The 14,967-nt window shown below is 41.8% G+C and overlaps 2 protein-coding genes across 2 annotated transcripts; both read left to right on the top strand.

Moving 5' to 3' along the window:
• Nucleotides 1-5,224: 5,224 nt before the first annotated feature.
• Nucleotides 5,225-5,636, top strand: Bm18171 (Uncharacterized protein; the record flags this gene model as incomplete). The annotated part of the gene is made up of 2 exons (XM_043082920.1): nucleotides 5,225-5,343; nucleotides 5,525-5,636. 2 exons carry the CDS (start codon nucleotides 5,225-5,227, stop codon nucleotides 5,634-5,636), a joined length of 231 nt encoding a protein of 76 aa, XP_042938854.1.
• An 80-nt stretch (nucleotides 5,637-5,716) lies between these two features.
• On the top strand, nucleotides 5,717-10,377 carry Bm10758 (Uncharacterized protein; the record flags this gene model as incomplete). Its single annotated transcript, XM_043082919.1, has 2 exons — nucleotides 5,717-5,783; nucleotides 8,411-10,377. The coding sequence occupies 2 exons, from the start codon at nucleotides 5,717-5,719 to the stop codon at nucleotides 10,375-10,377; spliced, it is 2,034 nt and encodes a 677-aa protein (XP_042938853.1).
• Nucleotides 10,378-14,967: the final 4,590 nt, after the last annotated feature.

Below are 14,967 nucleotides of genomic sequence, written 5' to 3'. Positions count from 1 at the left end.
AAAAAACTTTAAAACAATTAAAATGATTTTGTCTTTTCAATCAGAGAATCACAGCAACATATGAGCAAAAGTAATTTTAATATAAATATTTTTTTGATGAAAAAAGTTTTTTTTTGTTCTCTATTTAAATATGATAGAACATTACTATATATTTTTATTTTTTTTTAATATTTTATTTTAATATTTTTTATTTTTAATGTTTTTTTGCCACTTTTTTATGCTAAAAAATTAAAATACTTTAATTTTAACTTTTTAAGTGTTTGAGTAAAACTGAATTATAATCTGGGTATAACTGAATTGTAATCTGTATATAATCTGAGTATAACTGAATTTCGGGGGTTTGCAATCTTCTTCATGTATTCTGTTAGGGATATTTGACAATTAAGGCAAAAAAGAAAGTTTATAAAATTCACTTTAAAGTTTTCTTTCAATGTACAAATTTAATGGAAATTGCTTTTAGGCCAATTTTAATTTATTTTTAATATTGAAATTAATTTTAATTGCAGATTTAAATTCGACAGTTTCCAAGAGCTTTTCTGTCAATTTAATGCTGAAACAATTTTTAAAATGCTAAATTGTGTTTTAATTAAATGCCAACAATGTTATGAAAATTTAATTCATTGAAAAATAAATATATTTTGGACTTAATTGATTATTTTTATTTGCATTCCCCTTGATCTTCACACATTCTCTTGGGGATATTTGAAATTTATGGAGAAAAGAAACTTTACAAAATTTAGTGATTTTAATTTATTTTTGACTTTGAAAATAATTGCAGATTTAAATATGGATCAATAGAAAAGTTCACTTTTGAACTTTATTGGCTATATTATTTGCATTCTCCTGATCTTCATATGTTCTGTTTGGGATATTTGACCATTTATGCAAATAAGAAACTTTATAAAATTCACTTTAAGATATTCTTTTAATGTACAAATTTAATGAAATTTGCCTTTAGTGCTGATTTTAATTTATTTCTGACATGAAATTAATTTTAATTGCAGATTTAAATTCGACAGTTTGCAAGAGTTTATGTTAATTTATTGCTGAAATAATTTTTAAATCTGCTAAATTCTGTTTCAGTTAAGTGCCAACAATGTTATAAAAATTTAATTCATTTAAAAATAAAATATATTTTGGACTTATCTGATCATTTTATTTACACTGCTCTTGATCTGCACACATTCTGTTTGGGGTATTTGACATATAATTGCAGAAAAGGAAATTTATAGAATTTTCTGAAGTAATCTTTCAATGTACAAATTTAATAAAATTTGCAATTAGTGATGATTTTAATTTATTTTTGGTATTGAAATTAACTTTAATTGCAGATTTAAATATGGATTATTTGGAAAGTTCGGGAGTTTCCGGGAGTTTTTTTAACTTAATGCTTAGTTTTAATTATTCATTTAAATGTGGATCGTTAAGAATGTTCGACAGTTTCCAAGAGTTTTTGAAAATTTAATACTGAAAAAATTTTTAAAATGTTAAATTCTGTTTAATTAAGTGCCAAAGATGTTAGAAAAATATTATTCATTTAAAAATAAATATATTTTGAACTTAATTCACAATTTTATTTGCATTCCCCTTGATCTTCATGTATTCTGTTAGGAATATTTGACAATTTATGCAAAAAAAATTTATAAAATTCACTTTAATGTGAAAGATTTTTCAATGCAGAATTTAATAAAATTTGCAACTATAATTAATTTCAATCATTTTTTAATATTGAAATTAATTTTTGATCACAGTTTCAGATACGGATATTTAACGATTTTCGACAATTTTTAGGAGTTTTTGTACATTTAATATTAAAAAAAGTTTTAATATTTCAAAATTCTGTTTAGTTATGTGTCAAAGATGTTAGGGAAATATAATTCATTTTGAAATAAATGTATTTTGAACTTATTTGATTACTTTTATTTGCATTATACTTCATCTGCTTACATCTTGTCAAGGATTTTGGATATTTTATGCAAAAGAAAAACTTTTAAAAATCAACTTTGAAGCAAACTTTCAATACAAAAATTAATTGAATTTGCAATTATAAATGATTTCAATTATTTTTAAAATATTAAAATTAAATTTAGTCACAATTCTAGACATGGTTATTTAAGAAATTTCGACAATTTTTAGAAGTTTTTTATAAATTTAGTATTAAAAAAAATTTTAGTTTTTCTTAATTCTGTTTCAATTAGGTGCCAAAGATATTAGAAAAATATTATTCATTAAAAATAAATATATTTTGAACATAATAGATCATTTTTGCTTGCATTCCCCTTGATCTTCGTGTATTCTGTGGGGATATTTGACAATTCAGACAAAAGAAAGGTTTATAAAATTCACTTTAAAGTATTCTTTCAATGTACAAATTTAATAAAATTTATTTTTGACATTGAAATTAATTTTAATTGCAGATTTAAAATCGATAAGAGTCTTTGTTAATTTAATACAGAAAAAATTTTTAAATCCGCTAAATTCTGTTTCAGGTAAGTGCCAACAATGTTATAAAAATTTAATTCATTTAAAAATAAAATATATTTTGGACTTTAATTGATCATTTTATTTACACTGCTCTTGATCTGCACACATTCTGTTTGGGATATTTCAAATTTAGTGATTTTAATTTATTTTTGACTTTGAAAACATATTTTGAACTTTATTGGCTATATTATTTGCATTTTCCTGATCTTCATATCTTCTGTTGGAGGTATTTGACCATTTATGCAAAAAAAATTTACTTTAAGGTATTCTTTTAATGTACAAATTTAATGAAATTTGCCTTTAGTGCTGATTTTAATTTATTTCTGACATGAAATTAATTTTAATTGCAGATTTAAATATGGATTATTTGCAAAGTTCGGGAGTTTCCAAGAGTTTTTTAAACTTAATGCTTAATTTTAATTGTACATTTAAATATGGATCATTAAGAAAGTTCGACAGTTTCTAAGAGTTTCGTATTGACCAGTATATATTCTGGCGGAGTTATTTGAGAATTTAAGCAAAAAAGAAAGTTTATAAAATCCACTTTGGAGTAATATTTCAATGTTGAAGTAAAAAAAAATTTGCAATTATTAGTGATTAAAAATTTTTTTTGGCATTAAAAATAATTTTAATTACAAATTTAAAAATGGATTATTAGGAAAGTTCCAAGATTTCCAAGATTTTGTTGATTTAATGTTGAAAACATTTTTAAAAACGCTCGATTCTATTTTAATTAAATGCCAAAAACGTCAGAAGAAATGTAATTAATTTAAAAACAAATATATTTTGGACTTAATTGACTATTTTATTTCCATTCTCCTGATCTTCATATATAGTAAGGGTGAATTATTAGTAGCTCAGTTATTAGCTAAATGTTGTGATGTTTATAAGTGTGCAATTATATCAGTCACTATGAAATAATAATTAGGATTGGGATTTATCGAACTAGCCAAGACTTTCATTAGCTAACTGAATGCTTTAATTATTTAATTTCTAACTTTCTTGAGTGAATGAATTGCTCTTACTTATCACTGTCTGTTAAGTATAATGTTTCTTACATTTAACTTCTTTATTAGTCATTCTAGTTATTCAAATGTATTTTTTTAATGATGAAGACCGATGTGTGTGCCCGCTCGCTCGTTAAACCTTCTACTCATGGCCGCCTGTACGGTACGGTCTCTTCAGATGTGTGTATCCACCCGCTCGCTCGTTAACTCTTTTCCTCATTTCTGCCCTAACCTCACTGAGGGCGAGCACAGTGACTACGGTACGGTCTCTCCAGATGTATGTGCCCACCCTCTACGTATGCCTACCCCACCCTTTCCCTCATTTCTGCCCTAACCTCATCACTGAAGGCGAACAAAGTGTCTCCCCACCCGTTCGCTCCTCACACGCACACACCCCAACACTGAGCCCCCAATTCACCCAGTCGATTATCACTGTACTCTCCTAGGCCTATACAGTCTTTTCTAAAAAACACAGGACTTCCTTTGTCCTTGTGCGCACATATATAGCCACATCCTCGTCATCAGGTCATTCGTGGAGCAATTGGGTCTGTCGAGCGTTCGGACGTTTGTTTTACTACTTTCCCATAATTCTTTTCACATTGCGTTTTAGGGGAAAGTTTTTTTCTCTTTTTTAAGTTATACTTTTTCTTTTTTTAAGTTATACTTTTTATTTTGGTTAAATTGTTATTATATTTTTAAGTCACTTTTAAGTCATCTTTTTAAGTAAATTACTCTTAAAGCGTAAGGACATCGAAGTTGGATTTGGTTGAGAAATGCATGAATGTAGATGTACTAAAATTTGAATTTCGTTATATCATAAATTCGGCCTCACTTTTTTTCCAATTTTTCATTAGCTAATTGAATGTTTCTTGGGACGGTTTTTGGCCAATTTCTATTTTTGTTGTATTGCTGCAGCTTATCGTTGTCGTGAAGAAAATCATTTATTGCAGAATTCGTTGGCGATAACCTAGTAACTTATTTAGTGTTGTTGGCAATGTTGGCGAACTGTTATTGGCAATTAGATCATCAAGGAAGATCTCGAAAAGAAGGAGGTTAGTCCATTTTTCATCTTTATGTTTAGCCTTTTTCCTTAGCTTTTTATTTTATGGTTTTCTGTACTTTTTTTATTGCCTCTAACTTGCATTTATGAATGAAATGTGTTATCATTCCGCCTGTGTATGGTATTGTTCTTTTGACGGACGGGGTTAATTAGTATTGATGACGGATGGGCTTGATTAGTTTTTCTTTTCAAGTAGTTTTACTTATACATGTATGTGTATTTTGTAGTGATGAAGGGGATGTGTGTGCCCAGCCACTCTGTGCGCCCACCGGCCCGCTTTTGCCCTTTTCGGTATACCCTCATTGAGGGCGAACGGAGTGCCTGTACAGTACGGTTTCTTTTGATGTCACAACCCCAACTCACCCAATCGATTGGTTCTATACTCCCTTAGGGTCTATACAGTCCTTTTAAAAAAAATGACCCGCGCCCTCCTGTACATTTCCCTCTTAACCTTATTGGGACAAAGGACTTCTTTGTCCATGTGTGCACACAGGCAAAGGCGCAGGCGGGGTGGCACACATATCGCCACATCCTCATCATTTAGTCATTCGTGAGCAGTCGGACGTGTCGAGCGGTTGGAGATTTATTTTATTACTTCCTAGTAGCTTCTTTCAAGTGGGTTTTTGTGAGTTTCGTTGGCGAAAACTTGATGACTTTTTCAGTGTTGCTGGAGATGTTTCGCCTTGTTCGACGTCATGGCGATGTTGATATTGTGGTATTGGTACATTGTGATGGACCCCTTCGATTGGCAAATAGATCAACAAGCAAGTTCTCGAAAGGAACGAACACCAGGTGAGTCAGTTTTTCATTTTTGTATTAAGTTTTCAGTTATTTTCTTGTACTTAGCAATTAAACTGAGATGTTTTAGATATGTTTTGTGTCGTAAATGATTAGTATTTTTTGTTAGGTTTTTAATTTTATGGTTTTCTATATTTTTGTTGCCATATTTTTGTGATTGTAATGTTTTTTCTAGTATTTTCTATGATTTTACTTGTGCCAAATTAGCGACACCATGTCTCGAAGGAATAGATAGGTCTCAGAAATGTGAGAGGAGGGATGCGTGTGGTACGGGAGACGACGGATAGGCATTGGGGAGGTGAATACAGACAGGGGCGGGTCTAGGAATACGGGGAGGGTTGACACTTACTCCAATAAGGTGAGGAAAATGGACGGACATTGGAAAGGGGAGGCGGGTGAAGGCATGCGGGCGTTTCTCAGGGGAGCAGGGATGCGTAAGATACGGAAGATGGGCGGACATTGGAAAGTACAGGGCGGGTCTAGGAGTGCAGACGGGGTGACGCTTACTCCGCTTACACTAATGGAATTTTTTCTGTATATTTCCCGTGCTGATGAGGCTTAGGCTTAGGCTTAGGCTTAAACTTAGGCTTATGTGAAGAAATGATGAAAATAGTGAAGGAATATGTGAAGAAATGATGAAAATGTAAAGGAATATGTGAAGAAATGAAGAAAATATTGAGCTTAGGCTTAGGCTTAGGCTTAGGCTTAGGCTTAGGCTTAGGCTTAGGCTTAGGCTTAGGCTTAGGCTTAGGCTTAGGCTTAGGCTTAGGCTTAGGCTTAGGCTTAGGCTTAGGCTTAGGCTTAGGCTTAGGCTTAGGCTTAGGCTTAGGCTTAGGCTTAGGCTTAGGCTTAGGCTTAGGCTTAGGCTTAGGCTTAGGCTTAGGCTTAGGCTTAGGCTTAGGCTTAGGCTTAGGCTTAGGCTTAGCTTAGCTTAGGCTTAGGCTTAGGCTTAGGCTTAGGCTTAGGCTTAGGCTTAGGCTTAGGCTTAGGCTTAGGCTTAGGCTTAGGCTTAGGCTTAGGCTTAGGCTTAGGCTTAGGCTTAGGCTTAGGCTTAGGCTTAGGCTTAGGCTTAGGCTTAGGCTTAGGCTTAGGCTTAGGCTTAGGCTTAGGCTTAGGCTTAGGCTTAGGCTTAGGCTTAGGCTTAGGCTTAGGCTTAGGCTTCTTAGGCTTAGGCTTAGGCTTAGGCTTAGGCTTAGGCTTAGGCTTAGGCTTAGGCTTAGGCTTAGGCTTAGGCTTAGGCTTAGGCTTAGGCTTAGGCTTAGGCTTAGGCTTAGGCTTAGGCTTAGCTTAGGCTTAGGCTTAGGCTTAGGCTTAGGCTTAGGCTTAGGCTTAGGCTTAGGCTTAGGCTTAGGCTTAGGCTTAGGCTTAGGCTTAGGCTTAGGCTTAGGCTTAGGCTTAGGCTTAGGCTTAGGCTTAGGCTTAGGCTTAGGCTTAGGCTTAGGCTTAGGCTTAGGCTTATTAGGCTTAGGCTTAGGCTTAGGCTTAGGCTTAGGCTTAGGCTTAGGCTTAGGCTTAGGCTTAGGCTTAGGCTTAGGCTTAGGCTTAGGCTTAGGCTTAGGCTTAGGCTTAGGCTTAGGCTTAGGCTTAGGCTTAGGCTTAGGCTTAGCTTAGGCTTAGGCTTAGGCTTAGGCTTAGGCTTAGGCTTAGGCTTAGGCTTAGGCTTAGGCTTAGGCTTAGGCTTAGGCTTAGGCTTAGGCTTAGGCTTAGGCTTAGGCTTAGCTTAGGCTTAGGCTTAGGCTTAGGCTTAGGCTTAGGCTTAGGCTTAGGCTTAGGCTTAGGCTTAGGCTTAGGCTTAGGCTTAGGCTTAGGCTTAGGCTTAGGCTTAGGCTTAGGCTTAGGCTTAGGCTTAGGCTTAGGCTTAGGCTTAGGCTTAGGCTTAGGCTTAGGCTTAGGCTTCTTAGGCTTAGGCTTAGGCTTAGGCTTAGGCTTAGGCTTAGGCTTAGCCTAAGCCTAGGCTTAGGCTTAGGCTTAGGCTTAGGCTTAGGCTTAGGCTTAGGCTTAGGCTTAGGCTTAGGCTTAGGCTTAGGCTTAGGCTTAGGCTTAGGCTTAGGCTTAGGCTTAGGCTTAGGCTTAGGCTTAGGCTTAGGCTTAGGCTCTTAGGCTTAGGCTTAGGCTTAGGCTTAGGCTTAGGCTTAGGCTTAGGCTTAGGCTTAGGCTTAGGCTTAGGCTTAGGCTTAGGCTTAGGCTTAGGCTTAGGCTTAGGCTTAGGCTTAGGCTTAGGCTTAGGCTTAGGCTTAGGCTTAGGCTTAGGCTTAGGCTTAGGCTTAGGCTTAGGCTTAGGCTTAGGCTTAGGCTTAGGCTTAGGCTTAGGCTTAGGCTTAGGCTTAGGCTTAGGCTTAGGCTTAGGCTTAGGCTTAGGCTTAGGCTTAGGCTTAGGCTTAGGCTTAGGCTTAGGCTTAGGCTTAGGCTTAGGCTTAGGCTTCAGGCTTAGGCTTAGGCTTAGGCTTAGGCTTAGGCTTAGGCTTAGGCTTAGGCTTAGGCTTAGGCTTAGGCTTAGGCTTAGGCTTAGGCTTAGGCTTAGGCTTAGGCTTAGGCTTAGGCTGAGGCTTAGGCTTAGGCTTAGGCTTAGGCTTAGGCTTAGGCTTAGGCTTAGGCTTAGGCTTAGGCTTAGGCTTAGGCTTAGGCTTAGGCTTAGGCTTAGGCTTAGGCTTAGGCTTAGGCTTAGGCTTAGGCTTAGGCTTAGGCTTAGGCTTAGGCTTAGGCTTAGGCTTAGGCTTAGGCTTAGGCTTAGGCTTAGGCTTAGCTTAGGCTTAGGCTTAGGCTTAGGCTTAGGCTTAGGCTTAGGCTTAGGCTTAGGCTTAGGCTTAGGCTTAGGCTTAGGCTTAGGCTTAGGCTTAGGCTTAGGCTTAGGCTTAGGCTTGGGCTTAGGCTTAGGCTTAGGCTTAGGCTTAGGCTTAGGCTTAGGCTTAGGCTTAGGCTTAGGCTTAGGCTTAGGCTTAGGCTTAGGCTTAGGCTTAGGCTTAGGCTTAGGCTTAGGCTTAGGCTTAGGCTTAGGCTTAGGCTTAGGCTTAGGCTTAGGCTTAGGCTTAGGCTTAGGCTTAGGCTTAAGCCTAAGGCTTAGGCTTAGGCTTAGGCTTAGGCTTAGGCTTAGGCTTAGGCTTAGGCTTAGGCTTAGGCTTAGGCTTAGGCTTAGGCTTAGGCTTAGGCTTAGGCTTAGGCTTAGGCTTAGGCTTAGGCTTAGGCTTAGGCTTAGGCTTAGGCTTAGGCTTAGGCTTAGGCTTAGGCTTAGGCTTAGGCTTAGGCTTAGGCTTAGGCTTAGGCTTAGGCTTAGGCTTAGGCTTAGGCTTAGGCTTAGGCTTAGGCTTAGGCTTAGGCTTAGGCTTAGGCTTAGGCTTAGGCTTAGGCTTAGGCTTAGGCTTAGGCTTAGGCTTAGGCTTAGGCTTAGGCTTAGGCTTAGGCTTAGGCTTAGGCTTAGGCTTAGGCTTAGGCTTAGGCTTAGGCTTAGGCTTAGGCTTAGGCTTAGGCTTAGGCTTAGGCTTAGGCTTAGGCTTAGGCTTAGGCTTAGGCTTAGGCTTAGGCTTAGGCTTAGGCTTAGGCTTAGGCTTAGGCTTAGGCTTAGGCTTAGGCTTAGGCTTAGGCTTAGGCTTAGGCTTAGGCTTAGGCTTAGGCTTAGGCTTAGGCTTAGGCTTAGGCTTAGGCTTAGGCTTAGGCTTAGGCTTAGGCTTAGGCTTAGGCTTAGGCTTAGGCTTAGGCTTAGGCTTAGGCTTAGGCTTAGGCTTAGGCTTAGGCTTAGGCTTAGGCTTAGGCTTAGGCTTAGGCTTAGGCTTAGGCTTAGGCTTAGGCTTAGGCTTAGGCTTAGGCTTAGGCTTAGGCTTAGGCTTAGGCTTAGGCTTAGGCTTAGGCTTAGGCTTAGGCTTAGGCTTAGGCTTAGGCTTAGGCTTAGGCTTAGGCTTAGGCTTAGGCTTAGGCTTAGGCTTAGGCTTAGGCTTAGGCTTAGGCTTAGGCTTAGGCTTAGGCTTAGGCTTAGGCTTAGGCTTAGGCTTAGGCTTAGGCTTAGGCTTAGGCTTAGGCTTAGGCTTAGGCTTAGGCTTAGGCTTAGGCTTAGGCTTAGGCTTAGGCTTAGGCTTAGGCTTAGGCTTAGGCTTAGGCTTAGGCTTAGGCTTAGGCTTAGGCTTAGGCTTAGGCTTAGGCTTAGGCTTAGGCTTAGGCTTAGGCTTAGGCTTAGGCTTAGGCTTAGGCTTAGGCTTAGGCTTAGGCTTAGGCTTAGGCTTAGGCTTAGGCTTAGGCTTAGGCTTAGGCTTAGGCTTAGGCTTAGGCTTAGGCTTAGGCTTAGGCTTAGGCTTAGGCTTAGGCTTAGGCTTAGGCTTAGGCTTAGGCTTAGGCTTAGGCTTAGGCTTAGGCTTAGGCTTAGGCTTAGGCTTAGGCTTAGGCTTAGGCTTAGGCTTAGGCTTAGGCTTAGGCTTAGGCTTAGGCTTAGGCTTAGGCTTAGGCTTAGGCTTAGCCTTAGGCTTAGGCTTAGGCTTAGGCTTAGGCTTAGGCTTAGGCTTAGGCTTAGGCTTAGGCTTAGGCTTAGGCTTAGGCTTAGGCTTAGGCTTAGGCTTAGGCTTAGGCTTAGGCTTAGGCTTAGGCTTAGGCTTAGGCTTAGGCTTAGGCTTAGGCTTAGGCTTAGGCTTAGGCTTAGGCTTAGGCTTAGGCTTAGGCTTAGGCTTAGGCTTAGGCTTAGGCTTAGGCTTAGGCTTAGGCTTAGGCTTAGGCTTAGGCTTAGGCTTAGGCTTAGGCTTAGGCTTAGGCTTAGGCTTAGGCTTAGGCTTAGGCTTAGGCTTAGGCTTAGGCTTAGGCTTAGGCTTAGGCTTAGGCTTAGGCTTAGGCTTAGGCTTAGGCTTAGGCTTAGGCTTAGGCTTAGGCTTAGGCTTAGGCTTAGGCTTAGGCTTAGGCTTAGGCTTAGGCTTAGGCTTAGGCTTAGGCTTAGGCTTAGGCTTAGGCTTAGGCTTAGGCTTAGGCTTAGGCTTAGGCTTAGGCTTAGGCTTAGGCTTAGGCTTAGGCTTAGGCTTAGGCTTAGGCTTAGGCTTAGGCTTAGGCTTAGCTTAGGCTTAGGCTTAGGCTTAGGCTTAGGCTTAGGCTTAGGCTTAGGCTTAGGCTTAGGCTTAGGCTTAGGCTTAGGCTTAGGCTTAGGCTTAGGCTTAGGCTTAGGCTTAGGCTTAGGCTTAGGCTTAGGCTTAGGCTTAGGCTTAGGCTTAGGCTTAGGCTTAGGCTTAGGCTTAGGCTTAGGCTTAGGCTTAGGCTTAGGCTTAGGCTTAGGCTTAGGCTTAGGCTTAGGCTTAGGCTTAGGCTTAGGCTTAGGCTTAGGCTTAGGCTTAGGCTTAGGCTTAGGCTTAGGCTTAGGCTTAGGCTTAGGCTTAGGCTTAGGCTTAGGCTTAGGCTTAGGCTTAGGCTTAGGCTTAGGCTTAGGCTTAGGCTTAGGCTTAGGCTTAGGCTTAGGCTTAGGCTTTTAGGCTTAGGCTTAGGCTTAGGCTTAGGCTTAGGCTTAGGCTTAGGCTTAGGCTTAGGCTTAAGCTTAGGCTTAGGCTTAGGCTTAGGCTTAGGCTTAGGCTTAGGCTTAGGCTTAGGCTTAGGCTTAGGCTTAGTCTTAGGCTTAGGCTTAGGCTTAGGCTTAGGCTTAGGCTTAGGCTTAGGCTTAGGCTTAGGCTTAGGCTTAGGCTTAGGCTTAGGCTTAGGCTTAGGCTTAGGCTTAGGCTTAGGCTTAGGCTTAGGCTTAGGCTTGCTTAGGCTTAGGCTTAGGCTTAGGCTTAGGCTTAGGCTTAGGCTTAGGCTTAGGCTTAGGCTTAGGCTTAGGCTTAGGCTTAGGCTTAGGCTTAGGCTTAGGCTTAGGCTTAGGCTTAGGCTTAGGCTTAGGCTTAGGCTTAGGCTTAGGCTTAGGCTTAGGCTTAGGCTTAGGCTTAGGCTTAGGCTTAGGCTTAGGCTTAGGCTTAGGCTTAGGCTTAGGCTTAGGCTTAGGCTTAGGCTTAGGCTTAGGCTTAGGCTTAGGCTTAGGGGTAGGGGCTTAGGCTTAGGCTTAGGCTTAGGCTTAGGCTTAGGCTTTAGGCTTAGGCTTAGGCTTAGGCTTAGGCTTAGGCTTAGGCTTAGGCTTAGGCTTAGGTTTAGGCTTAGGCTTAGGCTTAGGCTTAGGCTTAGGCTTAGGCTTAGGCTTAGGCTTAGGCTTAGGCTTAGGCTTAGGCTTAGGCTTAGGCTTAGGCTTAGGCTTAGGCTTAGGCTTAGGCTTAGGCTTAGGCTTAGGCTTAGGCTTAGGCTTAGGCTTAGGCTTAGGCTAAGGCTTAGGCTTAGGCTTAGGCTTAGGCTTAGGCTTAGGCTTAGGCTTAGGCTTAGGCTTAGGCTTAGGCTTAGGCTTAGGCTTAGCTTAGGCTTAGGCTTAGGCTTAGGCTTAGGCTTAGGCTTAGGCTTAGGTTCTTAGGCTTAGGCTTAGGCTTAGGCTTAGGCTTAGGCTTAGGCTTAGGCTTAGGCTTAGGCTTAGGCTTAGGCTTAGGCTTAGGCTTAGGCTTAGGCTTAGGCTTAGGCTTAGGCTTAGGCTTAGGCTTAGGCTTAGGCTTAGGCTTAGGCTTAGGCTTAGGCTTAGGCTTAGGCTTAGGCTTAGGCTTAGGCTTAGGCTTAGGCTTAGGCTTAGGCTTAGGCTTAGGCTTAGGCTTAGGCTTAGGCTTAGGCTTAGGCTTAGGCTTTAGGCTTAGGCTTAGGCTTAGGCTTAGGCTTAGGCTTAGGCTTAGGCTTAGGCTTAGGCTTAGGCTTAGGCTTAGGCTTAGGCTTAGGCTTAGGCTAGGCTTAGGCTTAGGCTTAGGCTTAGGCTTAGGCTTAGGCTTAGGCTTAGGCTTAGGCTTAGGCTTAGGCTTAGGCTTAGGCTTAGGCTTAGGCTTAGGCTTTAGGCTTAGGCTTAGGCTTAGGCTTAGGCTTAGGCTTAGGCTTAGGCTTAGGCTTAGGCTTAGTCTTAGGCTTAGGCTTAGTCTTAGGCTTAGGCTTAGGCTTAGGCTTAGGCTTAGGCTTAGGCTTAGGCTTAGGCTTAGGCTTAGGCTTAGGCTTAGGCTTAGGCTTAGGCTTAGGCTTAGGCTTAGGCTTAGGCTTAGGCTTAGGCTTAGGCTTAGGCTTAGGCTTAGGCTTAGGCTTAGACTTAGGCTTAGGCTTAGGCTTAGGCTTAGGCTTAGGCTTAGGCTTAGGCTTAGGCTTAGGCTTAGGCTTAGGCTTAGGCTTAGGCTTAGGCTTAGGCTTAGGCTTAGGCGCTTAGGCTTAGGCTTAGGCTTAGGCTTAGGCTTAGGCTTAAGCTTAGGCTTAGGCTTAGGCTTAGGCTTAGGCTTAGGCTTAGGCTTAGGCTTAGGCTTAGGCTTAGGCTAGGCTTAGGCTTAGGCTTAGGCTTAGGCTTAGGCTTAGGCTTAGGCTTAGGCTTTAGGCTTAGGCTTAGGCTTAGGCTTAGGCTTAGGCTTAGGCTTAGGCTTAGGCTTAGGCTTGAGAATTAATTTAGGCTTAGGCTTAGGCTTAGGCTTAGGCTTAGGCTTAGGCTTAGGCTTAGGCTTAGGCTTAGGCTTAGGCTTAGGCTTAGGCTTAGGCTTAGGCTTAGGCTTAGGCTTAGGCTTAGGCTTAGGCTTAGGCTTTAGGCTTAGGCTTAGGCTTAGGCTTAGGCTTAGGCTTAGGCTTAGGCTTAGGCTTAGGCTTAGGCTTAGGCTTAGGCTTAGGCTTAGGCTTAGGCTTAGGCTTAGGCTTAGGCTTAGGCTTAGGCTTAGGCTTAGGCTTAGGCTTAGGCTTAGGCTTAGGCTTAGGCTTAGGCTTAGGCTTAGGCTTAGGCTTAGGCTTAGGCTTAGGCTTAGGCTTAGGCTTAGGCTTAGGCTTAGGCTTAGGCTTTGGCTTAGGCTTAGGCTTAGGCTTAGGCTTAGGCTTAGGCTTAGGCTTAGGCTTAGGCTTAGGCTTAGGCTTAGGCTTAGGCTTAGGCTTAGCTTTAGGCTTAGGCTTAGGCTTAGGCTTAGGCTTAGGCTTAGGCTTATCTTATAGGTATAGGTATAGGCTTAGGCTTAGGCTTAGGCTTAGGCTTAGGCTTAGGCTTAGGCTTAGGCTTAGGCTTAGGCTTAGGCTTAGGCTTAGGCTTAGGCTTAGGCTAGGCTTAGGCTTAGGCTTAGGCTTAGGCTTAGGCTTAGGCTTAGGCTTAGGCATAGGCTTAGGCTTAGGCTTAGGCTTAGGCTTAGGCTTAGGCTTAGGCTTTAGGCTTAGGCTTAGGCTTAGGCTTAGGCTTAGGCTTTAGGCTTAGGCTTAGGCTTAGGCTTAGGCTTAGGCTTAGGCTTAGGCTTAGGCTTAGGCTTAGGCTTAGGCTTAGGCTTAGGCTTAGGCTTAGGCTTAGGCTTAGGCTAAGGCTTAGGCTTAGGCTTAGGCTTAGGCTTAGCTTAGGCTTAGGCTTAGGCTTAGGCTTAGGCTTAGGCTTAGGCTTAGCTTAGGCTTAGGCTTAGGCTTAGGCTTAGGCTTAGGCTTAGGCTTAAGGCTTAGGCTTAGGCTTAGGCTTAGGCTTAGGCTTAGGCTTAGGCTTAGGCTTAGGCTTAGGCTTAGGCTTAGGCTTAGGCTTAGGCTTAGGCTTAGGCTTAGGCTTAGGCTTAGGCTTAGGCTTAGGCTTAGGCTTTTAGGCTTAGGCTTAGGCTTAGGCTTAGGCTTAGGCTTAGGCTTAGGCTTAGGCTTAGGCTTAGGCTTTAGGCTTAGGCTTAGGCTTAGGCTTAGGCTTAAGGCTTAGGCTTAGGCTTAGGCTTAGGCTTAGGCTTAGGCTTAGGCTTAGGCTTAGGCTTAGGCTTAGGCTTAGGCTTAGGCTTAGGCTTAGGCTTAGGCTTAGGCTTAGGCTTAGGCTTAGGCTTAGGCTTAGGCCTAAGCTTAGGCTTAGGCTTAGGCTTAGGCTTAGGCTTAGGCTTAGGCTTAGGCTTAGGCTTAGGCTTAGGCTTAGGCTTAGGCTTAGGCTTAGGCTTAGGCTTAGGCTTAGGCTTAGGCTTAGGTCTTAGGCTTAGGCTTAGGCTTAGGCTTAGGCTTAGGCTTAGGCTTAGGCTTAGGCTTAGGCTTAGGCTTAGGCTTAGGCTTAGGCTTAGGCTTAGGCTTAGGCTTAGGCTTAGGCTTAGGCTTAGGCTTAGGCTTAGGCTTAGGCTTAGGCTTAGGCTTAGGCTTAGGCTTAGGCTTAGGCTTAGGCTTAGGCTTAGGCTTAGGCTTAGGCTTAGGCTTAGCTTAGGCTTAGGCTTAGGCTTAGGCTTAGGCTTAGGCTTAGGCTTAGGCTTAGGCTTAGGCTTTAGGCTTAGGCTTAGGCTTAGGCTTAGGCTTAGGCTTAGGCTTAGGCTTAGGCTTAGGCTTAGGCTTAGGCTTAGGCTTAGCTTAGGCTTAGGCTTAGGCTTAGGCTTAGGCTTAGGCTTAGGCTTAGGCTTAGGCTTAGGCTTAGGCTTAGGCTTAGGCTTAGGCTTAGGCTTAGGCTTAGGCTTAGGCTTAGGCTTAGGCTTAGGCTTAGGCTTAGGCTTAGGCTTAGGTTAGGCTTAGGCTTAGGCTTAGGCTTAGGCTTAGGCTTAGGCTTAGGCTTAGGCTTAGGCTTAGGCTTAGGCTTAGGCTTAGGCTTAGGCTTAGGCTTAGGCTTAGGCTTAGGCTTAGGCTTAGGCTTAGGCTTAGGCTTAGGCTTAGGCTTAGGCTTAG

Source organism: Brugia malayi (genome assembly GCF_000002995.4).
Source record: "Brugia malayi strain FR3 genome assembly, contig: Bm_027, whole genome shotgun sequence".
In the NCBI taxonomy this organism is placed as follows: Eukaryota; Metazoa; Nematoda; class Chromadorea; order Rhabditida; family Onchocercidae; genus Brugia; species Brugia malayi.
This window is presented reverse-complemented; position numbering and strand designations above follow the sequence as displayed.